General features: G+C 58.7%; 2 protein-coding genes across 3 annotated transcripts; both read left to right on the forward strand.

The window, feature by feature from the left end:
* The first annotated feature begins 1370 nt into the window (after positions 1-1370).
* Positions 1371-14725, forward strand: LAMB2 (laminin subunit beta 2). Of its 2 annotated transcripts, none has more exons than XM_021686909.2 (33): positions 1371-1416; positions 2877-2962; positions 3080-3252; positions 3344-3479; positions 3561-3634; positions 4046-4234; positions 4326-4389; positions 4624-4826; positions 4915-5035; positions 5366-5554; positions 5765-5944; positions 6064-6176; positions 6440-6519; positions 6609-6741; positions 6925-7083; positions 7161-7288; positions 9016-9148; positions 9330-9522; positions 9602-9745; positions 9967-10198; positions 10282-10445; positions 10529-10753; positions 10837-11054; positions 11166-11262; positions 11352-11724; positions 11819-12003; positions 12465-12706; positions 12791-13139; positions 13458-13665; positions 13743-13884; positions 13969-14145; positions 14236-14395; positions 14477-14719. In XM_021686909.2, exons 2-33 carry the CDS (start codon positions 2878-2880, stop codon positions 14611-14613), a joined length of 5406 nt encoding a protein of 1801 aa, XP_021542584.1. In that variant the 5' UTR covers positions 1371-1416; position 2877; the 3' UTR covers positions 14614-14719. The 2 variants fall into 2 exon arrangements, with proteins under 2 accessions (XP_021542584.1, XP_021542583.1); XM_021686908.1 differs by lacking the exon at positions 1371-1416 and adding an exon at positions 2727-2789 and having other exon boundaries at positions 14477-14725.
* A 179-nt stretch (positions 14726-14904) lies between these two features.
* USP19 (ubiquitin specific peptidase 19) lies at positions 14905-26449 on the forward strand. Its single transcript, XM_021686914.2, is given in 27 exon segments — positions 14905-15088; positions 16597-16856; positions 17326-17454; positions 17541-17674; positions 17749-18051; positions 18161-18383; positions 18508-18664; positions 18773-18844; positions 18960-19047; positions 19049-19076; positions 19179-19399; positions 19490-19685; positions 19771-19904; positions 20013-20171; positions 20256-20366; positions 20861-20971; positions 21051-21152; positions 21898-22038; positions 22131-22249; positions 22517-22654; positions 22754-23067; positions 23172-23282; positions 23371-23587; positions 23671-23823; positions 23921-24081; positions 24163-24341; positions 26016-26449. Coding segments are annotated over 26 exon segments (3942 nt in total). The 5' UTR covers positions 14905-15088; positions 16597-16732; the 3' UTR covers positions 26133-26449.
* Positions 26450-26610: the final 161 nt, after the last annotated feature.

The following is a 26610-nucleotide window of genomic DNA, read 5'->3' on the forward strand; positions in this document are numbered from 1 at the left end:
CATGCATTTCTCACTGGATCACCTGTCTTGTTTGCAGGAATGCAGGGATTGGGGACCTGGGATGGCTGTGTTCCTGTACCCTGTGTTGTTCCCTCTTGCCCTGGGACCCTGCCCACTGCCCAGTGGGCTCTGCTTGCTTCCCGTAACTCTTCCGATAGCCTGGACACAGCTGCCACAGCCTTAGAGCAGCATCAGCAACTGGTACAGAGCCACTGGGGCCATGAATGGGGGCCAAGGTGGGGGAGTCATAGGGAACCATAGCTTGGCCATAGGGTTGCAGGAGACACATTCCACATCTTACCCACCCCTACCAGATGCAGCAAATCCAGGCCACAGCAAGCGCCACAGGAATCCAGGCCCGGGAGACATGGCATCGGACAAGGGGGCCCTGGGGTGTGGCCACCATAGCGCATGTGCAAGCAACTGTGCAGATCCTCCTCTTGGGTACCTGTCTGCTTGTTGTGTGTCTGTTCACAGCTGAGGGCAGGGGCAGGTGGGCATCTGGGACACTGCTATGATACTCCTTCCAGAATGAGGAATACTCATAAGGGCTGACCAGGGGTCAGGTGGGAGCACTAGTATGCAGGTAAATATTTAACAATTGGCTGGAGGTCAAAGGGAACTGATTTGTAGTGTTTGCTAGTTTCCCTGGTATAAGTAAATCCACCATGGCTGACTTTAATCTACCTACCATTTACCAGCTGAGTCACAAAATTCCTGAAAATTTAACGTTTGGCTCTTGTTAGCCCCTAGCACACCATGTAGTCATGTCAGAGGCAGGGTCAGTGAGAGGTTAGGGTCAGTGTTTGTTGGGTCAGAGATCAGAGTTCACATCTGAGATTCCTACCCTAATTCCCACAGAAGAAGGAGCAGATGCTGCAAGTGTGGAGCTCATGGCATGGCGTGGGCTGGGGGTGCCCCTCCCCCAAAATGGGGCAGTGGGCATTGCCCTCCGCTGGGTCAGATCCAAGGTGCCCTCCCTGCACCAGACATCATAGGCCAGGAACTGCCCAGAGCTGAAGGTGTCCTCCATCAGGCACAGGGGTGGGGATGGGGTGGGATAAGGGTCAGATGGGAGGGTCAGAGTCAGAACAGGGATGGTGTGGGAGGGTCAGGGCTGGGGTCAAAGTTCAGAACAGGGGTCAAATGTTGATTAGGGTTAGAGCTCATTTAGGTCAGAGTTAAGGTCATGACAGATTTGAGGACCAGGGTCAGAGATTAGGGCCAAAGGTCAGAGCGTGGCTCACATGACCTGATCCTCAGGGTTGGAGCGCCGCCTGGTGCAGAAGGAGCAGACACTGGGCAAGAAGATAGCCACGCTGTGGGCCCTGGAGCTTCGGGCAGCAGAGTTGCTTGAGCACATGCGGCTATGGGCAAATGTGTATGCCACCTGCTGATTGCGGTCTATGGATGCCGGTAAGAGACTCTGGGACTACCTGAGTGACTCAAAGTGACTGACCCAAGAATCTCCTGACCTTGAGAGACCAAGGGCCCCACTGAGTACCCATTGACCCTGAGTAACCCCCCATGGGACCCCATGATATCCTCCAGTGATTCTCTGTCCTTAAGAAACCAGATATCATGTAAAACTCAACAGAGGCCATCTAGTGCCTTTGACCTTGATAGATCCTTTTCTGAGTGATCTAAAATTCTGAGTCACCTCTAGTATCCCTGAGCCCCCTCAGGTTGACTACATGAGCCCCGGGTAACTGGAGACCCCTACTCCAGATAACTGGAATAACTCCCAGAGACCCTGAAAGTCCAGTAGATTGACTGCTCCCCTGCTCAGACTCTTCTGGAGAAGCCTGGTGATTCCCCCCCCCCGAAGAACCCCAGCTTTCTCCCCCGGTCCCACAGCTCTGGGTACTCTCCACCTGGCCCCAGACAGAGTGGGCACAGCTGTGGCAGCTCAGAGCCACCAGGCCCTGGCCCTACAGACCTGCAGAGTCCCGTGGTCCCGCCTGTGGTCCCAGGGGCCAGGGTGGGGCACTTGCTAGCAGCCCGCATTCCAAGCCCGGGCTCAGGCCTCCCGGCGGGCCAGAAGGTCTGGAGCGGATGAATGGCCATAAGATCTGGATTCACTCACTGCCTCTGTCGACTGCCCAGCTCCCATTTTCACACTGGGAAACTGAGAAAACACTTCTTGTGCCTACTTGTTGTAGTGACTAAGGGAGGTGGAGAGCCCTGGAGCTGTGACTTGGGCAGAGGATGACCTTTCTCCATCTTTCCTCCTACCCGCTTCTTGTCCTGTCGCTTGGGCCAGGCCAACCTAAAGTCTCCCACCTCCCTAAATAGAGGAGCTTGATCTCTGTGTGTGCCCTCTCACCTCCCCGCTGATGCTGGAGCCCTGGGACTGAACAGCCTCACTGATGGTGACTTCCACAGCACCTACAATGCTAGGGACAAAGGCTGTGTTCTGTGGGCCATTTGAAGTCTCAGATCAGACTCTTTTTCCTTAGCTCATGCCACACCCCCTCCTTGGTGCGCCCCCTAACTGTGGTGGCTTAAAGACAACCCCCCTTCCCCTTGCTCTGCACGGGTCTGGGCAAGGGAGCTCAATAAAGATTTGCAGGTGAGGTGGCCTGTGTCTGGTTTCTAGAATGAGGGTGGCTTCTGGAGAGGTGGGAGGGGAACCTCTGTGTGGAAATGTACTCCTGCCCAAAATCCACTCCATGCTTTCCTTCTTGCCGTGCTTCTCAACTTTGCTCAAAGTCGGAGGACTCAGCTAGTGTAGGGGCCGCCGGCCGGAGGATTGAGTGGGAAATCAGTCGCGGACTTACGCGGGCAGGGTATGCACGGGACGCCAAGGGAGGGGGAAGGTGGGCACAGGCTCTGGACCTCTTATCACCCCTCATCTGGATTCCCCTCCTCTCCAGGATGGAGCGGGCCTCAGGGGACCGAGGGAGGGACCTGCGGGGACAGCCTGGGCCCTGGGAGCTTCGACTGGGCCTACTGCTGAGTGGTGAGAGGGCCTGGTGAAGGCCTGGGGTTTGTGGGATGCGATGGTGGGTCCTGGGGGAGCCAACCCTGGGGCTACTGGGTGGGAGCGCAGCAGAACTGGCTGACCCACTGTTCCCAGTGCTGGCCACCGCCCTGGCCCAGGCGCTGGCCCCGGATGTGCCAGGCTGTTCGAGGGGAAGCTGCTACCCTGCCACAGGTGACCTGCTAGTCGGCCGTGCTGACAGACTAACTGCCTCATCCACCTGTGGTTTGCATGGCCCCCAGCCCTACTGCATCGTTAGTCACCTGCAGGTGCGCCTGGGTGGGATGGGGTGACTGGGGGGTAGGGGGTGCTGCCACTGCCTGAGACACTGACCCTGACCTTGACTCTGACCCAACCCAGGATGAGAAGAAGTGCTTCCTGTGTGACTCCCGGCACCCCTTCTCTGCTAGAGACAACCCAAACAGCCATCGCATCCAGAATGTAGTTACTAGCTTTGCACCACAGCGCCGGGCAGCCTGGTGGCAGTCAGAGAATGGTGAGGCCGTGGGTGGGGCATGGGGTGAGCAGGGTTGCCCACCAGTAGTCTCAAGTCCCTGACCTCCGACTCCTGCCCCAGGTGTCCCCGTGGTCACCATCCAGCTGGACTTGGAGGCTGAGTTTCATTTCACGCACCTCATTATGACCTTCAAGGTGCCCGCATGTCTGGGAGCCTGCTTGAATCACCCTGCTTGGCTCCCCATTGCCCCTGAACAGAGTCCCAGCTCCTTAGCCCAGTCTTGCTGAGCTCATATGCTGTGTTCTGTCTGGCTGCATGGGAGGCTCCTTCGTCTCCCACACCTTCTGTTGCCTTCTGCCTCCAGGCCTTTGCCCATGCTGCCCCAACGTGAGGCTGGATTAGGTGCTGCCTCCCTGGGCCCCATGACCCCTGAGCCTTCCCCCAGAAGTGGCTACCCTCCCTGACTATTGCTTGGCTTCCAGCGGTCACCCCCCATCTGTCCATGAGCTGCTTCAGGGCAAGCCCCAGCTGGGCAGGGCTCTCTTGATGGGCCTGGGCTAGACTTGAGTCCTGATAGTCACTGATCAGCCATGCCCCCCACCCAGACATTTCGTCCTGCTGCCATGCTGGTGGAGCGCTCAGCTGACTTTGGACGCACCTGGCATGTGTACCGATATTTTTCCTATGACTGTGGGGCTGACTTTCCAGGAGTCCCACTCGCCCCACCACGGCACTGGGATGATGTAGTCTGTGAGTCCCGCTACTCAGAGATTGAGCCATCCACTGAAGGCGAGGTGAGAGCTGGGATCTGACATGGGGCAGGAAGAGGGGGATGATGGGCCTGAGGCAGGGTCCAGTGTCTCTAATGGCTCCATGTCCCTCCAGGTCATCTATCGTGTGCTGGATCCTGCCATCCCTATCCCAGACCCCTATAGCCCATGGATCCAGAGTGAGTGTTCCTCTCTTTGAGCCTGGCACAGTCCCAGCGTCCGACTGGTGACTATTTGGGGCCTCAGTAGCTATTTTGGGTGCTTCTTGGGGCAGGTGCCAAGTCCAATTTAGCTCATATAACAGTAGACAGAAGGTCTTCCAAGGTGACCTTGGCAGCTGCAGCCCCTGAGTGGGCATGGGGCAACAAGAGCCTCCCTGGCCAGCTGGCTCCCAATCCTTTCCCCCCACTTAGACCTGCTGAAGATCACCAACCTACGGGTGAACCTGACACGCCTGCATACACTGGGGGACAACCTGCTCGACCCACGGCGGGAGATCCGTGAGAAATACTATTATGCCCTCTACGAGCTGGTTGTGCGTGGCAACTGCTTCTGTTATGGACACGCCTCGCAGTGTGCACCCGCCCCAGGAGCACCAACCCATGCTGAGGGCATGGTGAGGGACTTCAGCTGGTTGGAATAGGGCTGGGGGCAGGGACAGGCCTGGCTGGACAGTGCTGACCACTTGCCTCTCTGCCTCCTAGGTTCATGGGGCCTGCATCTGCAAACACAACACTCGTGGCCTCAACTGTGAGCAGTGTCAGGATTTCTATCATGACTTGCCCTGGCATCCAGCTGAGGATGGCCACAGTCATGCCTGCAGGAGTGAGTGAGGTCCTGGTCCCCGTAGCCCCAGAACACTGTGGCCTGGCTGTGCCATGGGTAGAACTTAGAGCTGGTTGGTCAAACGCCTAACACCCAGGCTATGTCCGAAGGGTGTCCAGGCCTTGATGCCCCTAGGGTCTCCCTTAACCCTCTTCCAAGTCTTCTCTGGTCAGGGCCCAGTATGATGCTGAAACCTTAAAGTATCTGAGCCCCCACCCACAAATTCTGGCCTGTGTCAGGGACCTGTGGTATCACTGGGACCCCTACACCCCTTATCCTCAGGACGTGGTCCCTCAACGGGCCTTTGTCCTGCCTTCCCCTCCCTCCAAGAGTGTGAGTGCCACGGGCACGCCCACAGCTGCCACTTTGACATGGCTGTATACCTGGCGTCTGGCAACGTGAGTGGAGGTGTGTGTGATGGATGTCAGCACAATACAGCTGGGCGCCACTGTGAGCTCTGCCGACCCTTCTTCTACCGTGACCCAAGCAAGGACCTCCGGGACCCAGCCGTGTGCCGCTGTGAGGCTGGGGTTGGGCATGGGAGAGGGAAGGCTGAGTCTGGGGTAGGAACTAGGAGGCCAGACTGCTGTCCAGGTTGCAGGGGTTTGGGGTGGGGGTGGGGGGCATAGGGTGGAGCCAGGCTGGGAATCCAGTGTCGGGGAGGCTAGGGAGATGCGTGGTGCTGGGCTAGTTGGGATAGGGTGACCCTGCATCTCTTTTTGCCCTCAGCCTGTGATTGTGACCCCATGGGTTCCCAAGACGGTGGTCGCTGCAATCCCCATGATGATCCTGCCCTGGGGCTGGTTTCGGGCCAGTGTCGCTGCAAAGCACATGTGGTGGGCTCTCGCTGTCAGCGATGCCGTGATGGCTTCTTCGGGCTCAGTGCCAGTGACCCTGCCGGCTGCCGGCGTATGTGCTTCTTGCCCTCGCTCCTGTCCTGACCTTAACCCTGACTTCTTACTTTTGGCCCAACTCAACACCAGCACTGCCACAGCTCCTCAGAGTGTGATGGGTCTCCTTCCCTGCAGGGTGTCAGTGTGATGCACGGGGCACAGTGCCTGGGGTCACCTCCTGTGACCCCAACAGTGGAACCTGTTTCTGCAAGCGTCTAGTGACTGGACGTGGCTGTAACCGCTGCCTGGTGCGACTGGAGGGGCTTGGGGGTCTGGGGTCCTGCACTTATCCGGGCTAGGAGGTGGTGTCTATGCCCCAGTGGGTGGGTGCGGAGATCTTAGGGTCCATTCCTGGCTGAGAGGCCTCAGGTCTGGGAGGTGAAGTGTGGGAGCCATGGTCTAGGGACCGTGTTTTCACCAAGGGGTGGTAGAGGCTGAGAGCTGTCACTGGATTCCCGGATGGGTGGCAAGGGGGTCTGTTTCTAGCCCCCAGCAACCTCCTCTCCCCTAGCCTGGTCACTGGGGCCTGAGCCATGACCTGCTTGGCTGCCGTCCGTGTGATTGCGACGTGGGTGGTGCCTTGGATCCCCAGTGAGTGCTGTATCCGGGGTCCCAGGAGGGGTGGGGAAAGATCCTGGGCAGGATAGGGGGCCCTTCTTGAGTACCTGTGGGCTTCCCAGGTGCGATGAGGCCACAGGCCAGTGCCGCTGTCGCCAGCACATGGTGGGGCGGCGCTGTGAGCAGGTGCAGCCTGGCTACTTCCGGCCCTTCCTTGACCACCTAACTTGGGAGGCCGAGGACACCCGAGGACAGGTAGGGGGCAGCGTTGGAGGACAGGGCTTGGGTTGAAGAGGTGGAGTTGTGGGTGGTACTTGTCTGGGGAGGGTGTCTGGCCTTGGACAGGGCCTCGGCTGAAGAGCTGGGGTGTGAGGACAGGCTGCGGCAGAAGAGACGGTGTCTTACCTGAGCACCCACCCTGAGCTGCATCCCTCCCAGGTGCTCGATGTGGTGGAGCGCTTGGCGACCCCTACTGGGACTCCATCCTGGACAGGCCGGGGCTTTGGTAGGCTGCAGGAGGGTCAGACACTGGAGTTCCTGGTGGCCTCTGTGCCGAGAGCCATGGACTACGACCTGCTGCTGCGCTTGGAGCCCCAGGTCAGACCCTGTGAAACCTGACCCAGAGCTGAACCTCCGGGTGTGGTAGCGTTTCCTTCATCATCCTATCCCCCCAGGTCCCTGAGCAATGGGCAGAGATGGAAGTGACTGTGCAGCGCCCAGGGCCTGTGTCTGCCCACAGCCTGTGTGGGTATGTGCTGCCCAAGGATGACCACATCCCAGGGACTCTGCAACCAGAAACCAGGTGAGGGTACCAATCGTAGCATCTGTAACGGTGGAGGGTTGTGGGCCAGCCCTAATTCCCTGAAGGACACTTGGAAGACGCCGCTGCTCATTCATCTGTCCCTTGCTTCAAGTGCCTCCTCCTGAGTGCTGTTTACCAGGTGCTGTTAGGCATGGCACAGGTCAGAAGAAGGAAGTAGAACATGTCCTGCTCTTTTAGGGGTGTGAGTTCCAGAGGCCTGTGGCAAGATTTAATGGGAAGCCATTCAGTGTCGCTATAGGGAATGCCCACAGGGGAAAGGCAAGGCATCAGTGCATTCTGAGCAGGATGTGACTGGTCTGATAATTGTTTTCTTACATTTTGGGTAGTATTTTTTTTCATGTATCTTTTTTCATCACCTTCTTTTTTAACGTTTTATTATTTAAGTATTCAAATAGTACACAGAGTGGAGAGAGCAATGTATAATGGGCCGTACCCATTATAGACATTTTACCAACTGCGATTTGCTTTTAACAAAGATCCCTCTACTTGAGGAGTGGAAAATAGACTTAAAGGTGGAGGCTTTTGAGTTAGCTGAGTGACAGTGGATTGGACAGAGGTTTAGCAGTTGATGTGACAAGATGATGAAGGTTCCAGAGGGTTCCAGCGGCAGAGCTGATGGCTCAGATATGTAGGAAGGAGAGAGAAAGTGGAAAGATGACTCTAGCGTTTTGGGCTTGTTCATCTGGGTGAGGATTGGGCTCTTTACTGAGATAGAGACATAGGGAGAAGCAGTTCCGAGGTACTTAGGCATGGAGGAGAAGGCCAGTGGGTGGTTGGATTTCTGTGTCTGGAATTACTGGGAGACCTCAAGCTGGAGATATAAATCTGGGACTTGTCACTAAAGGGTTAGGTCTAAATGAAATGACAGAGAAAGGAAAGAGGGCCAGAACCAAGCTGTGGGGTGTTTGAGGCCAGTAGAGAAGGAGGATTTGGGGGTGGGGGAAAATCAGCAGTGTGGACAGGGTTCCAGAAGGGGAGAGAAGAGTGTCTCAGGAAGAAGGGTGCACTGCTTTCATTGCATGCCGCTGAATGCTGGAGCAGACAGGAACAGAGAGGAGGCTGCTGGGTTTGGCCACATGGAGGTCGTTGGTGAGCTTGGTACAGGCTGTCGCCATGCATGTTGGCATAAAAACTCCATTGGCGTGGGAGGCAAGAGTGGTGGCAGTGACCACAGTCCGGTTTTAGGAATTTGTTGGGCAGGAAAGCAAAGACAAGGTAAGAGCTAAGGGAGACTCAGGGATTGAGGGAAGATGTTTCCAAGGGAGATAAAAGAACCCTAGCATGGGTTTGCAGACTGATGAGAATAACCTAGGAAAGGCAGGGCCAGGTGGCGGGCAGGGATGATGTAGTCTTGGTGAAGAGCAGAGGTTGGAGGTCAAGGTTGGAGGAAGTGTGAGGGGGCCGTTAAAGAAAAATTGGCAGGTATTTGGGCCAGGGAAATGCTGTGTGGTTGCAAGGTTGTAGGGAGTGTTTTTAGAGATTGGTCTGCACAGGTATGGGATTCCAGTGAGGCATGTTTGTGGGAATCTCCTGTATAAATTCTCTGTCAGGCTTTCCAGCTGTCTGTTGGCATGACCCAGCCCAGCCTAGTGTCTTTCTTGGCCAGTGATTTGGTTGCTGGTGTGCGGGGTGGGGAGGCCTAGGATGGTGGGTACAGGGTCCCTGGATGAACCCCATACCTGTTTTTATTCCACCCCCCCGCCCAGGTATATGGTATTTCCCAGACCTGTCTGCCTTGAGCCTGGCATCTCCTACAAACTGCATCTGAAGCTGGTGCGAACAGGGGGAAGCGCCCAGACTGAGGCTCCCTACTCTGCACCCAGCCTGCTCATTGACTCGGTGAATAGCCCCTCTCCCCACACCGACCAAGAAGGCAGGGTGTGCAGGATGGGACCTGTAGCGGGGGCCGGACAGGAGGGGCCCGTGACAGAAGAGGCAGGCCCGTGGTGGTGCTCAGTGCTCTGGCAGTGCCGATAGCGTCCTGGGTCTGGGCCTCACTCTTCCTTGCTCATTGCTTCAGCTGGTGCTGCTACCCCGTGTCCTGGTGCTGGAGATGTTTAGTGGGGGGGATGCTACTGCTCTGGAGCGCCGTGCCACCTTTGAACGCTACCGCTGCCACGAGGAGGGGCTGGTGCCCAGCAAGACCCCTCCCTCGGAGGCCTGCGCCCCCCTCCTCATCAGCCTGTCCGCCCTGCTCTACAACGGTGCCTTGCGTGAGTGTCTGTGCTGTGGGCTGGTGGGGCAGAGGTGTGGGGCCCCAGTCTGACTTGGCCCTCTCCCCCTGGCCCACAGCCTGTCAGTGTGACCCCCAGGGCTCACTGAGTTCTGAGTGCAATCCCCACGGCGGCCAGTGCCTTTGTAAACCTGCGGTGGTGGGGCGCCGCTGTGATCTCTGTGCCCCTGGCTTCTACGGCTTTGGCCCCACAGGCTGTCAAGGTAACTGCCTGCCTTTCTTCCCTCTTATTCTCTCTCCTCCCCACGACTGTCCCCCGTCCTCCCTCCGACTGTGCTTCTTCCTTTCTCTGACTCTGAGTTAGAGCCCATACTCCCAGCACTGGGGCACTGGAAGTTCTCTTCGATTCCTTGACTTTCCTGCCCTGACCCCACCTAGATTCCCTCAAACCCCTTCCCTGGCTCAGCCTCTGCCTTGCCCCCAGCCTGCCAGTGCAGCGCCGAGGGAGCACTCAGTGGCCTGTGCGAGGGGACCAGCGGGCAATGCCCCTGCCGAACTGGTGCCTTCGGGCTTCGCTGTGATGGCTGCCAGTGGGGCCAGTGGGGATTCCCTAGCTGCCGGCCATGTGTCTGCAACGGGCATGCAGACGAGTGTGACACCCTCACGGGAGTTTGCCTGGGCTGCCGCGATCACACAGGGGGTGAGCACTGTGAAAGGTGAGCCTGGAGCAGCTGGGAGAGGGTGGGTGGGTGGGAAGGCTGCTCCGGGACCACATCTCTCCTCCTGTTGCTCCCCGAAGGTGCGTTGCTGGCTTCCATGGGGACCCACGGCTCCCATATGGGGGCCAATGCCGGCCCTGTCCCTGCCCTGAAGGCCCTGGGAGCCGGCGGCACTTTGCTACTTCTTGCCATCGGGATGGGTACTCCCAGCAGATCACGTGCCACTGTAGGGCAGGCTACACAGGTGAGTAGATAGATAAGGTGCAGGCGTGGGATCAGGGTGGGGCAGCTGAACTGAATACTCATGCCTTTCCCAAATGTGGGCAGGGCTGCGGTGCGATGCTTGTGCCCCTGGGTACTTTGGGGACCCGTCAAGGCCAGGTGGCCAGTGCCAACCATGTGAGTGCAGTGGGAACATTGACCCCACGGACCCTGATGCCTGTGACCCCCGCACGGGGCAGTGTCTGCGCTGCTTACACCACACGGAGGGGCCACACTGTGCCCACTGCAAGCCTGGCTTCCATGGGCAGGCTGCCCGACAGAGCTGTCACCGTGAGTGTGGGATTGGGAGGGGATGGCAGGGGTCGGGCTCTGCTGCTCGGGCTCCCCTTGATTAATGTGCTTGACTGGCCCAGGCTGCACCTGCAACTTGCTGGGTACAGATCCCCAGCAGTGCCCGTCCACTGACCGCTGCAACTGTGACCCAAGTAGTGGGCAGTGCCCATGCCTCCCCAATGTCCAGGGCCCCAGCTGTGACCGCTGTGCCCCCAACTTCTGGAACCTTACCAGTGGCCATGGCTGCCAGCCCTGCGCCTGCCACCCAAGCCGAGCCAGAGGCCCCACCTGCAATGAGGTACAGGACCCTCCTGTGGATCCCTGGGTGGATGGGGCCAGCTGTCTGTCTCGAGTCTCAAGAGCTTAGCCTCTGATTGAGGCGCTGACCTCTGCTCTGTTCCCACTCTAGTTCACAGGGCAGTGCCACTGCCATGCTGGCTTTGGTGGGCGAACCTGTTCTGAGTGCCAGGAGCTCCACTGGGGAGACCCTGGGTTGCAGTGCCGCGGTGAGAGAGTCAACAGGGCCAGGGTGGCTGGGGGGCTTCCCAGGATGCCCCGCTGGCACCCTAATTCTGTGGTCTGCCCTTTCCCGCAGCCTGTGATTGTGACCCTCGTGGAATAGACACACCTCAGTGTCACCGCTCCACGGGGCACTGCAGCTGCCGCCCAGGCGTGTCAGGCGTGCGCTGTGACCAGTGTGCCCGTGGCTTCTCAGGGGTCTTTCCTGCTTGCCTGCCATGCCACGCATGCTTCGGGGACTGGGACCGCGTGGTACAGGACTTGGCTGCCCGTACACGGCGCCTGGAGCAGCGGGCACAGGAGCTGCAGCAGACGGGTGTACTGGGTGCCTCTGAGAGCAGCTTCTGGCACATACAGGAGAAGCTGGGGACTGTGCAGGGGATTGTGGGTGCCCGCAACGCCTCAGCTGCCTCCACTGCACAGCTCGTGGAGGCCACAGAGGATCTGCGGTGCGGATGGGCCTGAGGATACATGCAGGGATGGGGCGGAGACCCTGTGGACTAGGGCTGAAGCTTCTCTAAACACCACCCCCTACTGGCACAGGCGTGCAATTGGAGAGGCCACTGAGCACCTGACCCAGCTGGAGGCAAAACTGACAGATGTGCAGGATGAGAACTTCAATGCCAACCATGCACTGAGCAATCTGGAGCGAGATGGGCTTGCACTTAATCTCACACTGCGGCAGCTGGATCAGCATCTGGACCTGCTCAAGCATTCAAACTTCCTGGGTGAGCTGTTGGCCAGCGAGGCAGGTGGACCAGGGTTGGGTGATTTTTTTTTTTTTTAAGATTTTATTTTTTTGAGAAAGAGAGAGAGAGTACAAGCAGGGGGAGCGGTAGAGGGAGAGGGAGAAGCAGGCTCCCCGCCGAGCAGGGAGCCCGATGCAGGGCTCGATCCCAGGACTCCAGGATCATGACCTGAGCCGAAGGCAGACGCCCAACTGCCTGAGCCACCCAGGTGCCCCCCCCTTTTTTTTTTTTTTAAGAGAGAGAGCGAGCAGGGAGGGGCAGAGGGAGAGGGAGAGAGAGAGAATCTTAAGCAGTTTCCATGCCCGGCGCAGAGCCCAACGCAGGGCTTGATCTCACGACCCTGAGATCATGACCTGAGCCAAAATCAAGAGTCGGACGCTTAATCCACGCGCCCCGGGTTAGGTGATCTTCAGCTGACTGCCAGCCTCTGCCCAATGTAGGTGCCTATGATAGCATCCGCCACGCCCACAGTCTGTCTGCAGAGGCAGAACATCGTGCCAACACATCGGCCTTGACGGTGCCCAGCCCTGTGAGCAGCTCAGCAGATACTCGGCACCGGACAGAGGTGCTGATGGGTGCCCAGAGGGAGGACTTCAACCGCAAACACATGGCCAACCAACGGGCACTAGGCGAGCTCTCTGCCCGTGCCCGTTCCCTGAGCCTGACAGCCATAAATGAACTGGTAAGGCACAGTGTGGGGTGGGACATGTGGCTGTGGCTGTGGCTGTTCCTTCCACAGGGCCCTGACTTGTTCTGTGCCTGGCAGGTGTGTGGACCCCCGGGGGATGCACCCTGTGCTACAAGCCCTTGCGGGGGTGCTGGCTGTCTGGACGAGGATGGGCAACCCCGCTGTGGGGGCCTCGGCTGCAACGGGGCAGTAGCCATGGCGGACCTGGCACTGGGTCGGGCCCGGCACACACAGGCAGAGTTGCAGCGGGCTCTGGCAGAAGGTGGTGGCATCCTCAGCCAGGTGGCTGAGACCCGTCGGCAGGCAGGCGAGGCACAACAGCGGGCCCAGGCAGCCCTGGACAAGGCTAATGCTTCCAGGGGACAGGTGGAGAAGGCCAACCAAGAGCTTCGGGAACTTATCCAGAATGTGAAGGACTTCCTCAGCCGTGAGCCTCCCGTGTAGCCCAGGCCATGTGGTTGTTTTACCTGTGTCTGTGTTCATACTTGTGTCCCTGGGCTCATACTCGGGCCGGCACTGGACCTGTGTTTATGACTCCATGTCTAATCCCTCAACCTTTGCCTATATGTGGTCCTGAAGTCCATGACCCCGAGTGTGTGCTCACTTACAGTTCCTGTCCTTGTAGTTACATCACTATGCCTACTAACAACCCCATATTCCATGTGTGGTCCCACACCCCAAGATTGTGTCTGACGCCCATGCCGGAGAATCTGTGTCCCTAAGCCCTTGCCTGTGTCCCCAATAGAGGAGGGGGCTGATCCCGATAGCATTGAGATGGTGGCCACACGAGTGCTAGAGCTCTCCATCCCAGCATCACCTGAGCAGATTCAGCACCTGGCAGGCGAGATTGCAGAGAGGGTCCGGAGCCTGGCAGATGTGGACACAATCCTGGCGCGTACCGTGGGAGATGTGCGTCGGGCAGAGCAGCTGCTACAAGATGCACAGCGGGCAAGGTCTGATCATGATCCTGGCCCCTATCCTTGACACCTGGTCCTGATACTTACAGGCCCTGATTCCCTCTCTTCCTCAGGAGCCGGGCTGAGGGTGAGAAACAGAAGGCAGAAACAGTACAGGCAGCACTGGAGGAAGCCCAGAGGGCCCAGGGTGCTGCTCAGGGTGCCATCCAGGGGGCAGTAGTCGACACACAGGACACGGAGCGGACCCTGCACCAGGTGTGGTCTCTCTGGGACATCAGTAGGGCAAGATTATGGGCACGCACCCATGGACCTGTTTAACCCTGGGTCCACCCGTAACAGGTGCAGGAGAAGATGGCAGGTGCGGAGCAGGCACTGAGCTCTGCAGGGGAGCGGGCTCAGCAATTGGATGGTCTCCTGGAGGCTCTGAAATTGAAACGAGCAGGGAATAGCCTGGCAGCCTCTAGTGCTGAAGAAACAGCAGGCAGTGCCCAGGGTCGTGCCCGGGAAGCTGAGCAGGTGGGTTGAGGCAGAGCCAGCTGGTGGGGGTTGGGGTAGAGGCCGGGGTCCACTGGGCCACCACGCTGACTTTGCCCTCTATATTCCCAGCTGCTGCAGGGCCCACTAGGCGACCAGTACCAGACAGTGAAGGCCTTGGCTGAGCGCAAGGCCCAGGGGGTGCTGGCTGCACAGGCGCGGGCAGAGCAACTTCGGGATGAGGCTCGAGGCTTGTTGCAGGCTGCTCAGGACAAGCTGCAACGGCTGCAAGGTGAGGACTGGGGTGGATGGAACACCAGAGGTGTGGGGCTTGTGGGAGACGGACCCTTCCGCTGAGACCTGCCCCTCCTAGAGCTGGAGGGCACCTATGAGGAGAACGAGCGGGCACTGGAAGGCAAAGCAGCCCAGCTGGATGGGCTGGAGGCCAGGATGCGTAGTGTGCTTCAAGCCATCAACTTGCAGGTCCAGATCTACAACACCTGCCAGTGACCCCTGCGCGATTCCTACCCCAGTCCCCAGCCCCGCCCCGCCCCCGTTACTGCCTCTGCATGGAAAAGTTCCTAGCCTAACCAGGCCCCCAATAAACCGCTGTGAATCCCCAGTGTGTCGTCTGGACTGTGATTTGGGGAGGGCGGGGTCTCTGGGCGGAACCTCAGGATGCCACCAGCGTGGGGCCAGGGCGAGGCCAAGGCACCGGAGCCCCGCCTCCTCCGTTCGGGCCCGCCCCGGAGCTACCCGCCGCCGCGTGCCCGCTCCCACCGGAAGTGCGTCACCAGCTAAGCGCTCAGCCACCCGCGGCCGTAACTAGAAGTCGAAACAAAACAAGCGGCTGAGGCGGCGGCGGCGGCGGTGGCGACGGGACGGGGGAGGGGCGCGCCGGAACCGGAACCGACCAGGCGCCGGAACCGGAACCGAGAGCGGGTTGCCAGGGCCCTAAGAGGGCTGGCGGCGGCGGCCTCGCTCGGTGAGTGGGACGGGCCGCAACTGGCCTGTCTGGCTGGAGCCAGGGAGGCCGCGACGCGGGCCCTGGGCTGCCTGTTCAAGGTCACGGGCCGTGCCAGCCTCGAACCCTCGAGCCCAGCGGCGTGCCGGGCCCACCGATGCAGGCGGGGCCGTTACTCTACGCCCGGGGTTGGCCTCCTGCCTCAGAGAGGGCTGGCGGCGAGCGAGGGCGCCTTCCTGGAGGAAGTGGTGGCGGGCCCAGGGTTTGGAGGCTGGAGCTGAGTCGCACCCCGATCGGGGCGCTGGTCTGTAGTCAGTAACCCCCGCAGCAGTATAGGCCGGCATGGTCTCTAGACAGCCCCTTTCTTGTCTTGGTGTCCCCGGGAGAATGGGGAGGGACGCGACCTTAAGCCGGGGCCTGGTGCAAGGAGGTGGAGGGTGTCCACCCCTCGGCTCTGGATCTGTCGTCATTAAAGATCGAGCCCACTGGTCCCACATAGAAGAACGTCCCTCTCTATCCCCTGCCACACATACACCTTGGGGAACACAAAGTAGTCACTGTTTGCTCTGCTACCATCTCAGGCCAGGCTTGAGGCCGCCACAGGTCCTGGGTTCATGGTTCATCCCCACCGTTATCTCAATTTTGAGAACTTTATTTTGGATGGAAAAACAGTTCAGAATCTACGGGGGAGGGGGGATCTGTGGGAAACTGGGTAGAAGGTCTCTAGCCCAGTGCTGATGAATGAGTGGACCTGGGAAGGAAGGGGATGATGTCTGTTTCATTCTCAAACTGGATGCCTGTCCTGCTTTGGCTCTGGGGCAGGGTTGCTGCTGAAAGGGTAGTGTGACAGCCAGATATCCTTTTCACCCCAGCTTTTGCAGGCCCCTCTCTGCTTGGGACAGCAGTTGGAGAGAAAAATCCCTCCTGGGATGTAGGAAGAAAAACCAGGCAGTGCATAGGAACAGGTTCAGAGGAGGGTGGGAGCTGGCAGGTGGCAGGTGGAGCACCTTAACGCCAGAACCGTGCCTGGGCAGTGGCAGCGCCTGGGCTGAGCCTGTCTTCAGCCACGGAGCCTGGTCCCCTTGCTGCTTGATTGTCTTCTCCTTTCTGCCTTCCTCCTCCACCTCCTACTTCTTGGGTGGTGACTAAGCAGCCAGTGAGAGTGAGGAAAAGTGAGCACCCTGCTCAGAGGGTTACCAGCCCTGTGGGCTGGAGCCATGGCTCCTTTCCAGATCGGTTGAAGATCCTGGTTCCAGGCCATGGCTGCCTTTACCCGGCGCCTCCTCAGTGAGGCTCCCATCTTTGTGGGTCTGTAGGGCAGGCATCTAGGAGTCTCTGCCGGAAGTTGTTGTTGCTACTTGTATTGTTTATTCCCCCTTCAGAATAGTCTGAGAGTGTCCGGGGCTACATTAGGTGGTGGAGAGATACTGCTCTGTAGGCTTGGTTGTATCCTGCGTTGCTGAGCCCTGGCTGTAACCAAGGAGCAAATTGTTGGGCCTTGGTAGTGATCACTGGTCCCTTCTCATTAGGCTGTCGGTTCCTTGTTGGAGAATTTGGCCACAAAGAGTTGCCAAGATAGCTGGGCCAGGAAGAAAGCGCCGTAGCCCTGACCCAGACGCCGTTGCCGACCCCGGGGCACTCTGGCTGTCGACCAAGCGGCTCAAGATGTCTGGCGGGGCCAGCGCCACGGGCCCAAGGAGAGGTCCCCCAGGATTGGAGGAGGCCACCAGTAAGAAGAAGCAGAAGGATCGAGCAAACCAGGAGAGCAAGGATGGCGATCCTAGGAGAGGTGATTGTGGCATTCCCAGAGTCCTTGTGGTCTCCTCCTCCACCCTGTTGAGCATACAGATTAGGGGCTGAGAGATGACATTTTTGCTCTTCCTTCTGTTTTGGTCTGATACTGAGAGAAGGACTCACAGCAGTCTGGGTAGAGCCTCAGCTTTAAGGTCTGTGTGCCTGGCTGAGATCCTAAAGTTGGTGCTTGTTGGGGTGGTGGGGTCTTGGAGCCTGCCTCCCCATCATCATTTCCCGGTTCTTTTCTTTGTTGTCAGGGTCAGCATCCTCTCGGGAGGAGCAGGCCAAAGAGGGTGAGTAATGAGTAGGCCTTTTGGGTGCTAGAGTGCTAAGGGCGAGGAGGGAGCACTGGGGCTATGGCCTTCATCTGGAGCAGTTCCGTTAGGGCTAGGTCTCTGGTACCTGTTTATCCCCATCAGGAATTTATGGAGACCCTCATACTCTCACTTGTATTCCTTCTACAGAGTTGTTGCTTGATTGGAGGCAGAGTGCAGATGAGGTGATTGTCAAGCTGCGTGTGGGAGCGGGTCCCCTGCGGCTGGAGGACGTGGATGCTGCTTTCACAGACACAGACTGCGTGGTGCGGCTTCCAGGTGCGTCCATCTGCCCCGAGCCCAGCAGTGTATTTGAAGCCTCTGATATTCCCCACCCCAGCTCACTGCCCCTCCTCTGTCTCCAGGTGGTCGGCAGTGGGGTGGTGTTTTCTATGCTGAGATAGAAAGTTCTTGCGCCAAAGTACAAGCCCGTAAAGGTGGCCTCCTGCAGCTGGCACTGCCCAAGAAGGTGCCTCTGCTCACGTGGCCCTCTCTTCTGGTAAGTTCCACAGCAGAGTAGGGTAGGGATACCCAGTATGGTTGACAGGGCCTGACTGCTATTATCTTTGGTAGAAGAAACCTCTAGGGACCCAGGAGGCGGTGCCAGGGCTGCGGTGCCAGGAGAATGGGCAGGAGCCCTCTCCCATTGCCCTGGAGCCAGGCCCTGAGCCCCGTCGGGCTAAACAGGAGGCCCGGAACCAGAAGCGGGCCCAGGGCCGTGGTGAGGTAGGCGCAGGGGCTGGCCCTGGGGCCCAGGCGGGGCCCAGCGCCAAGAGGGCTGTGCATCTCCGCAGAGGGCAAGAGGGGGAAGGGTCCAGAGATGGGCCTGGACCCCGGGGTGATGCTCCCCCTTTCTTGACTGAGACAGCCACCCAGGTGAGAGTGGGATACCTGTGGGAGATGGGAGGGTTGGGAAATGGACTGCAGTGGGGGGGCCACCTGCCAGACCTACAGCTGATCCTGCCCATAATCTTGCCACAAATAGGCCGAGGCTGAGGAACAGCTCCGGGTACCACCGCTGAACCCCCAGACCTGCCTCTTGGGCTCAGAGGAGAATCTAGCACTCTTGGCAGGAGAGAAGACCGTGTCCCCCAGGAATGATCCAGTCTCCCCAGCCATGGCCCGGAGCAGAGACCCTGAGAAAGGTGACCGTTCCAAAGAGGAGATGGCAGTGGCAGCAGATGCTATAACCTTGGTGGATGGTAAAGGTGGGGCTGGGGGTGAGCAGGCAGAGCCCTAGGTTGGGTTGCAAGGTTGGCGGGTGGATTGGGAATAGAACAGCAGTGGGCCAGAACCTGTCCTGGGTGGTGCTGAGCTGTGGTCTCAACGTAGAGCCGGAGTCCATGGTGAACCTGGCATTTGTCAAGAATGACTCATATGAGAAGGGGCCAGATTCAGTGGTGGTGCACGTGTATGTGAAAGAAATCCGCAGGGACACCTCTCGAGTGCTTTTCCGCGAGCAGGACTTCACGCTTATCTTCCAGACCAGGTGGGTGGGTGGGCAGGACATGGGGCAGAGGGTACACTTCAGGCAGGACAGTGTGTCTCATGCTCTTCCCACCCTTCCTCCTGCCCTGTCCCTGTTCTGCTTCGGCAGGGATGGAAACTTCCTGAGACTGCACCCGGGCTGTGGGCCCCATACCATCTTCCGTTGGCAGGTGAAGCTCAGGTGGGTGGTTCTCGGCCCCAGTACTATGCCTGTCCCACCTTGGGCTCCATCTCCCTGGCCCATCTAGTCCGACACCTACTCCACCTAAGTCTCTGAGTTCAGCCTTTCCCCACAGGAACCTGATTGAGCCCGAGCAGTGCACCTTCTGCTTCACGGCCTCTCGCATTGACATCTGCCTCCGTAAGCGGCAAAGTCAGCGCTGGGGGGGGCCTGGAGGCCCCAGCTGCACGAGGTCTGCACACGAGCTCCCTTCATTGTCCAGCCCACATAACCTGGACCCCCACCCCCTGCCACATGCAGCTAACCACCAGCCCCCTCATTCCCCCTTTTTAAGGTGCAGTGGGTGGTGCAAAGGTTGCCGTGCCGACAGGTCCAACCCCTCTGGATTCAACCCCACCAGGAGGTGCCCCCCACCCCCTCACGGGCCAGGAAGAAGCTCGGGCTGTGGAGAAGGAAAAACCCAAGGCTCGATCTGAGGACACGGGGCTGGATGGTGTGGCGGCCCGCACCCCCATGGAGCATGTGGCCCCAAAGCCAGAGCCACACCTGGCCTCAGTGAGAATCCTGGGGTGGGAAGGAGAGGGCCAAGATAAGAGGCTGGAGAGCCTCAGGGCTGCTCTCTCATGCCCCTCCTTGCTCCCACAGCCCAAGCCCACATGTATGGTGCCCCCGATGCCCCACAGCCCCGTGAGCGGAGACAGTGTGGAGGAAGAGGAGGAGGAAGAGAAGAAGGTGTGTCTGCCAGGCTTTACTGGCCTTGTCAATCTAGGCAACACCTGCTTCATGAACAGTGTCATTCAGTCTTTGTCTAACACTCGGGAGCTCCGGGACTTCTTCCACGGTGAGAGCAGGGCCGGGAGCCCAGGGCCGTGGGCAGAGGGGATAACCTTTCTCTGCTCACACCTCTACTTGGCTTCTGTCCCTAGACCGCTCCTTTGAGGCCGAGATCAACTACAACAACCCACTGGGGACTGGTGGGCGTCTGGCCATTGGCTTTGCTGTGCTGCTCCGGGCACTGTGGAAGGGCACCCACCATGCCTTCCAGCCTTCCAAGTTGAAGGTGATCTGTGGCCTCTCCCACCCTGGCTAGAGAGGGTGGGGAAGGCTCGCCAGCTGGGTACATGGTGGGTGTTGGGGCTCCATGCTCACACTTGGCCCTTGCCTCCAGGCCATTGTGGCGAGCAAGGCCAGCCAGTTCACAGGCTATGCGCAGCATGATGCCCAGGAGTTCATGGCTTTCTTGCTGGATGGGCTGCACGAAGACCTGAATCGCATTCAGAACAAGCCCTACACAGAGACCGTGGACTCGGATGGGCGGCCCGATGAGGTCAGGGTTGGGGGCAGAGGTGGGCATATCTCATGCACATCCCAGTCCCCAGGTCTCCTTGATCCTCACCACTCTGCTCCTCAGGTGGTGGCTGAAGAAGCATGGCAGCGGCACAAGATGAGGAATGACTCTTTCATCGTAGACCTATTTCAGGGCCAGTATAAGTCGAAGCTGGTGTGCCCTGTGTGTGCCAAGGTGTGAAGGGATCCCCAGAAAAGCGGCCCCTAGCTTGGCCTAGCTAGCCTGGGTCAAATTGGGGTTGGGGGGTGGGGCATGTGCATCTTTAGATGTTATTTGAGCAAAGAGGCTGATAGGCCTTCAGCTTCTTTGTGGGCTGCAGAGGTCAGGCTGGGTAGCTTTCCAACTGAGGTCAAAAGGGTGTTTGGGCTCAAAGACAGCTCTAAGGTGGGGCAGGGGTAGGGGTAAGATTGGAAAGACACGTAGGGTACAAGTGAGGGGCAAATTGATATGTGGCAAGGCTGAGCAAGGCCTCAATTGCTGGAAAGAGGGAATGTTCTCTCCTGGTGGCCCTCCTGGTCTGGTCTGTCCAGTATTCTCAAGCCGGAGAGTTTCCTGGTTGGCCCTGAGGCCCTGAGAGCCATCTGAGTGCCTGGATTGGGCTCCCTGGGCGTGAGCATCCTGTCCCCCACTCCCGGTACAGCCACCTAGTGCCACTTGTGCATCTGCAGGTCTCCATCACTTTTGACCCATTCCTCTACCTACCGGTGCCCTTGCCACAGAAGCAAAAGGTTCTCCCTGTCTTCTATTTTGCCCGGGAGCCCCACAGCAAGCCCATCAAGGTGAGAAGTAAGCTCCTATTTCTGGGCAATCCCGAACACCCTGGCCCACCTCCCCCATGGACTCTACTCTTGTTACCAGTTTTTGGTGAGCATCAGCAAGGAGAACTCCAGCGCAAGTGAAGTGTTGGACTCCCTCTCTCAGAGTGTGCATGTGAAGCCTGAGAACCTGCGTCTGGCTGAGGTAATCTGTCCTTCTCCAGGCTTTTAGGCACGTGGATACGGGTATGTACTTAGAGCGCAGAGGCGCGTGTGAATGGTCATTGGCATCTGATCTGTACACGTACCCACGAATGTGTGTGTGACTGCCCGAAACCCATAGGTGTGCTAGGGCTTGAGGCATGAAGCCAGGCATTTGGGCTGTGCAACACACATGCCCTCAGTTCCCCGGGTTGCCATCGTCGGAGTTTACTCCCCCTTTTGGTGGGGACCCTCCATCTTCATACAAGGAGCTGGAGCTGCCGGACTATCTTTCTAGCAGCTATGGTTCTCCCTCTATCCTGCTGCTCCCTCACAGTATCCCAGATTTGGGTGCTAGTCTTTCCCAAAAGTTCCTAGCTTCCAGCCTGGAGGTGCTCTTTTCTTTGGGGATAAAAGTGGGAAGGAGCCTTTCTGATGTGGCTCCTCCACAACCACCATGGTGCAGTCTCAGCAGGGCCCCACTAATTGATAGAGTGGAGGCCCCCGGTAGGGAGTGCTGGTTTGGTTGCTACCTTTCCCGGTCCTGGCTTTCAGGCTCTCTGATGCACCAGGCTACTTACTCTGTTGGGCACGGAAGCTGGTGCCAGCAGAGGCATATGCTGCTTTGGGGCCACAGTCCCCACCCTGCTGCCCACACCCAAGTTCAGGGCCAGGTCTCCTTGTGCGCTGAGGCAGGGCTAGAGAAAGGGCTCGTCCTCACGTAGGATCTGTGTGCTCTTTGTCCCCAGGTGATTAAGAATCGTTTCCACCGTGTGTTCCTGCCCTCCCACTCACTGGACACTGTGTCCCCATCTGACACGCTCCTCTGTTTTGAGCTGCTATCCCCAGAGTTGGCTAAGGAGCGGGTGGTGGTGCTAGAGGTGCAGCAGGTAAGTGAGGACCAACCTGATGGCACAAGGCCCCGTGAGAGGGGGGCATTCTCACCCGAGCTGGCCTTGCTGAGCCAGACACCCTGCCCTAGCGCCCCCAGGTGCCCAGCATCCCCATCTCCAAGTGTGCAGCCTGCCAGCGGAAGCAGCAGTCAGAGGATGAGAAGTTGAAGCGCTGTACCCGGTGCTACCGTGTGGGCTACTGTAACCAGTGAGGAACCCCTCATCTCCCCCTCCCTATCCCTCCTCTCCATGTTTCACTTGCCACCCTACCTCCTCTCCCCATGAAGGCACATGTTTTAAGCCCTCCACTTAACCATTCTACTCTGCCAGGCTCTGGGGGCGGCGGTGCGGGGGGGGGGGGGGTTGGACAGAGCAGGGCTGGTGCGCGCAGTTCCTAAGGCCAGAGGCTAGCTCCCAGTGGCGAGGCATAGGAGGTGGGGCTGAAGCCCTATTCTTAGTTCGCCCTTCCCTCCAGGCTCTGCCAGAAAACCCACTGGCCTGACCACAAGGGTCTCTGCCGCCCTGAGATCATTGGCTACCCATTTCTGGTCAGTGTACCTGCCTCACGTCTCACTTATGCTCGTCTTGCTCAGCTGCTAGAGGGCTACGCCCGGTAAGTGCCCAGTGGTTGGATTAGGGTGGGGGAGTTGGGGGAGCAGAGATGCCAGGTAGGCTTGTCCGGATTCTTACTTGCCTTGCTGCCTGTTGCCAGGTACTCTGTGAGTGTATTCCAGCCACCCTTCCAGCCTGGCCGTATGGCCTTGGAGTCCCAAGGCCCTGGCTGCACGACACTGCTTTCCACTAGCTCCCTGGATGCTGGGGACAGTGAGAGGGACCCGATTCAGCCGCCTGAGCTCCAGTTGGTGACCCCTGTGGCTGAGGGAGACACAGGGGTCCCACGGGCATGGGCGGCTCCTGACCGGGGCCCTGTGCCCAGCACCAGTGGAGTTTCTCCTGAGGTGCTGGTCAGTGGGCCTGTTGAAGTTGGCTCCTTGCCGGCTGGTGAGAGAGTGTCTCGGCCCGAAGGTAAGAGTCTGTTAGAAGGCTCTGCAGCCGGGGTAGGGGAGGTTGGGGGAAGCTGATTTAGGTCCTGGTAGGTAGAAGAGCTCTGATAGTATGTTTTTTCACAGCTGCTGTGCCTGGATATCAGCACCCAAGTGAAGCCATGAATGCCCACACACCCCAGTTCTTCATCTATAAAATTGACGCATCTAACCGAGAGCAGCGGCTGGAGGACAAAGGTGTCTGAGGCTGTGGGTAGGAGCCATGGGGTGGGTTGGGCTGGCCACTCTCCACAGCTACATGACCCCTCTCCCTGCCCATGTCTAGGAGACACCCCCCTGGAGCTGGGTGAGGACTGCAGCCTGGCTCTAGTCTGGCGGAACAATGAGCGCCTGCAGGAGTTCGTGTTGGTAGACTCCAAGGAGCTGGAGTGTGCTGAGGATCCAGGCTCTGCTGGTGAGGCTGCCCGTGCTGGCCACTTCACTCTGGACCAGTGCCTGAACCTCTTCACCCGGCCTGAGGTGTTGGCACCTGAGGAGGCTTGGTGAGGACGGGGCAGTAGGCAGGTAGTGGGGCAGGGTGGGGTGGAGATCTGCTGGTCTTGACCCCACCTCTGTCCGCTATCAGGTACTGCCCGCAGTGTAAACAACACCGAGAGGCCTCCAAGCAGCTGCTGCTATGGCGCCTTCCTAACGTACTCATTGTGCAGCTCAAGCGCTTCTCCTTCCGGAGTTTCATCTGGCGTGACAAGATCAACGACTTGGTGGAGTTCCCTGTTCGGTGAGCACTGAGCCCTGGTGCCGTAGTCAGGGCATGGGCAGGGGTAGCATCCTGGGTACCTTTTGACTTTCTCACCTTTCTCTGGCTGGGACCACAGGAACCTGGACCTGAGCAAGTTCTGCATCGGTCAGAAAGAGGAACAGCTGCCTAGCTACGACCTGTATGCCGTCATCAACCACTACGGAGGCATGATCGGCGGCCACTATACCGCCTGTGCACGCCTGCCCAGTGACCGCAGCAGCCAGCGCAGCGACGTGGGTGAGGGCACCCGCAGCCAGCAGGACAGGTGGTAGGGGTGGCGGTGCAGGTTATGTTCACACTCTTCCCACCTCGCTGTAGGCTGGCGCTTGTTTGACGACAGCACGGTGACGACAGTAGACGAGAGCCAGGTCGTGACGCGTTATGCCTATGTACTCTTCTACCGCCGGCGGAACTCTCCTGTGGAGAGGCCCCCCAGGGCAGGTCACTCTGAGCACCACCCAGATCTAGGCCCTGCAGCTGAGGCTGCTGCCAGCCAGGTGAGGCATGGGAGAGGCTGTGCAGGCTAGGGAGCTCCGCTCACAGACGGGAGGGGGTGGGGTACAGCCTCCTCTCCTCCAGCCCTCGGGCCCTGGAGTCTTGGGATTCATGATCCTCTTACATCAGAGACCCAGCTGGAGGGATCCCCATGTTGTAGTGACACTTATAAAGGTGCACACATACCAGCACGTTGCTGTTGGCGTGCATATAGGCACTCTCTTGGCACAGGCTAAGTAGCTGCTCTGAACCTCACTGGGTAGAGGGATGCCATAGACAGACTGTACATTACATTCTCCCAGCTTCCCTCTGCACCTTCCTCACATGCCAGCCAGCCCACAGACCCTCACTTGTCATAACTCCTTTGTTCTGATGTGCACTCAGGACAGGGCCTATCCAGGCTGGCCATGGGCTAGGGTGGCCGCCACCCTCTCTGAGGTGAGCGTCTGTCTCTGCCCAGCCCTTGGGATCTTCTATCCCTTACTGACATGGGGTGCCATAGGCCTGGTGGGTGGGCACAGCTGCATCTCTTTTCTGGACTGGTTTCTTCCTTGCTATCCTTTCCTCTCTTGAGCCCTCTCTGCTCAGATGCAGAGGAATCCCGATAGAAGACAGTGGTCACAGTCTATCTGGACATGGGTGGGAGGGAGCCAGATTACTCGGGTTGGCAGCTCTATCCTCCATGAGCTCCTCTGTGGGAGCCCCGGGCTAAAGAACCAACCAGCTGACTGTCTCCCCCCTCCCCTGGCCAACCCCTATGGGAAGCTGCATGTCAATTGGGAAGCTTCTTTAGGGGGCCACAATGCTGTCAAGATTCGCCTGCCTTGGTGCTCTGTCTAGACAACCCTGCGAATGGTCCACTTGGTTCCCGCCCGCCCACCTCCCTGCTGCTTGACTTGGGTTGTGTAAGGGTTAGTGCCAGTCACTTTGGGAGGGACTTCCGTGGCCAGGGGTCTCGGGGACACTGGGTCCCTCCCCACCCCCTGCCCCAGGTGCTGATGGCCATTTCCACACACTGTAGGCTTCCTGGATTTGGCAGGAGCTGGAGGCCGAGGAGGAACCGGTACCTGAGGGGCCTGTGCCCCTGGGTTCCTGGGGGCCCCAAGACTGGGTGGGCCCCCCACCACGTGGCCCTACCACACCAGATGAGGGCTGCCTCCAGTACTTTGTTCTGGGCACCGTGGCAGCTTTGGTGGCCCTCGTGCTCAACGTGTTCTATTCTCTGGTATCCCAGAGTTGCTGGAGATGAGCTCGCCTGCAGGCAGCTGCTGTGAGCTGGCTCACCTGCCTGCCCACCGGGCAGTGCCTGCCTCTGTGGTGGGGATCACCTCTGGGCTTGGGCCTCAGTGTGTGCATCTGGTGGGAGAGGGTGGAGAATGTGGCTCCTGCAGGGGCAGAGCATCCTAGGGTGGGTATCCGTTCAGCTGTCTGTCCGTTCGTCCTGCTGCTCTGACCCTTGGCCTGGGACTTAGCCCTGCCCAAACAGCTTCCTGTATTTAAAGTGTTAATAAAGTGAGACTGTTCAGGCCCGATCTTGTCTCTCTGTCTCAACGCCGCTGCTGTCTGCACCTGCCCTGGGACCCTCCCTTGGGTGCCGGGGCTCTGAGCCAGCACCCCCGGGATGCCAGGCAGCATACCGGGCAGCCCCCAACCCCTGTCCTCATATTCTGTTGCAGGGACTAGGCCCTGGCCAGGCCCCCGAGGTGGCCCCCACGCGGACAGCCCCTGAACGCTTCGCCCCCTCTGTGGACCGCCCAGCCCCCACCTACAGCAACATGGAGGAGGTCGATTAGCAGGTCCCTGGCTGGTGGGGTGGGGTGGGGACTGGGTTTGGGGAATCCCTGACAGAGGGTCAGCTCTTTACCGCTTCTCCTTCTCTAACCCAGAGGACACTGGCTTCATCAGTGGGGGTTGGGGGGTATGATTGAGGTGGGAACCTCACAGGTTGGGCCCTCTTCTCAGCTTGACCCCCCCCAACCCATGGGCCTTGGCTTCTCCAGCCACCCCCAGTGCAGCGTGATTTGATTCTCAGTTGTACCTTCAATTCTTTCTGACTCGCATCATAAACGTTATAATTTTATTCTAAAAATTGTAATTTTTTTTTTTTGCATTTTGGAAGTGATTGCTGCTGTTTAAATATATTTTAAAAATAAATGATAAATAAGCAGACTTAGTGACTGTGATGCACCAGGTGCTGTGGCCACCTCTCCCCATCCTCTAGAGGGTGTGTGTGTGTGTGTGTGTGTGTGTGTGTGTGTGTGTGTGTGTGTG

This window comes from Neomonachus schauinslandi, chromosome 1 (assembly GCF_002201575.2).
Source record: "Neomonachus schauinslandi chromosome 1, ASM220157v2, whole genome shotgun sequence".
In the NCBI taxonomy this organism is placed as follows: domain Eukaryota; kingdom Metazoa; phylum Chordata; class Mammalia; order Carnivora; family Phocidae; genus Neomonachus; species Neomonachus schauinslandi.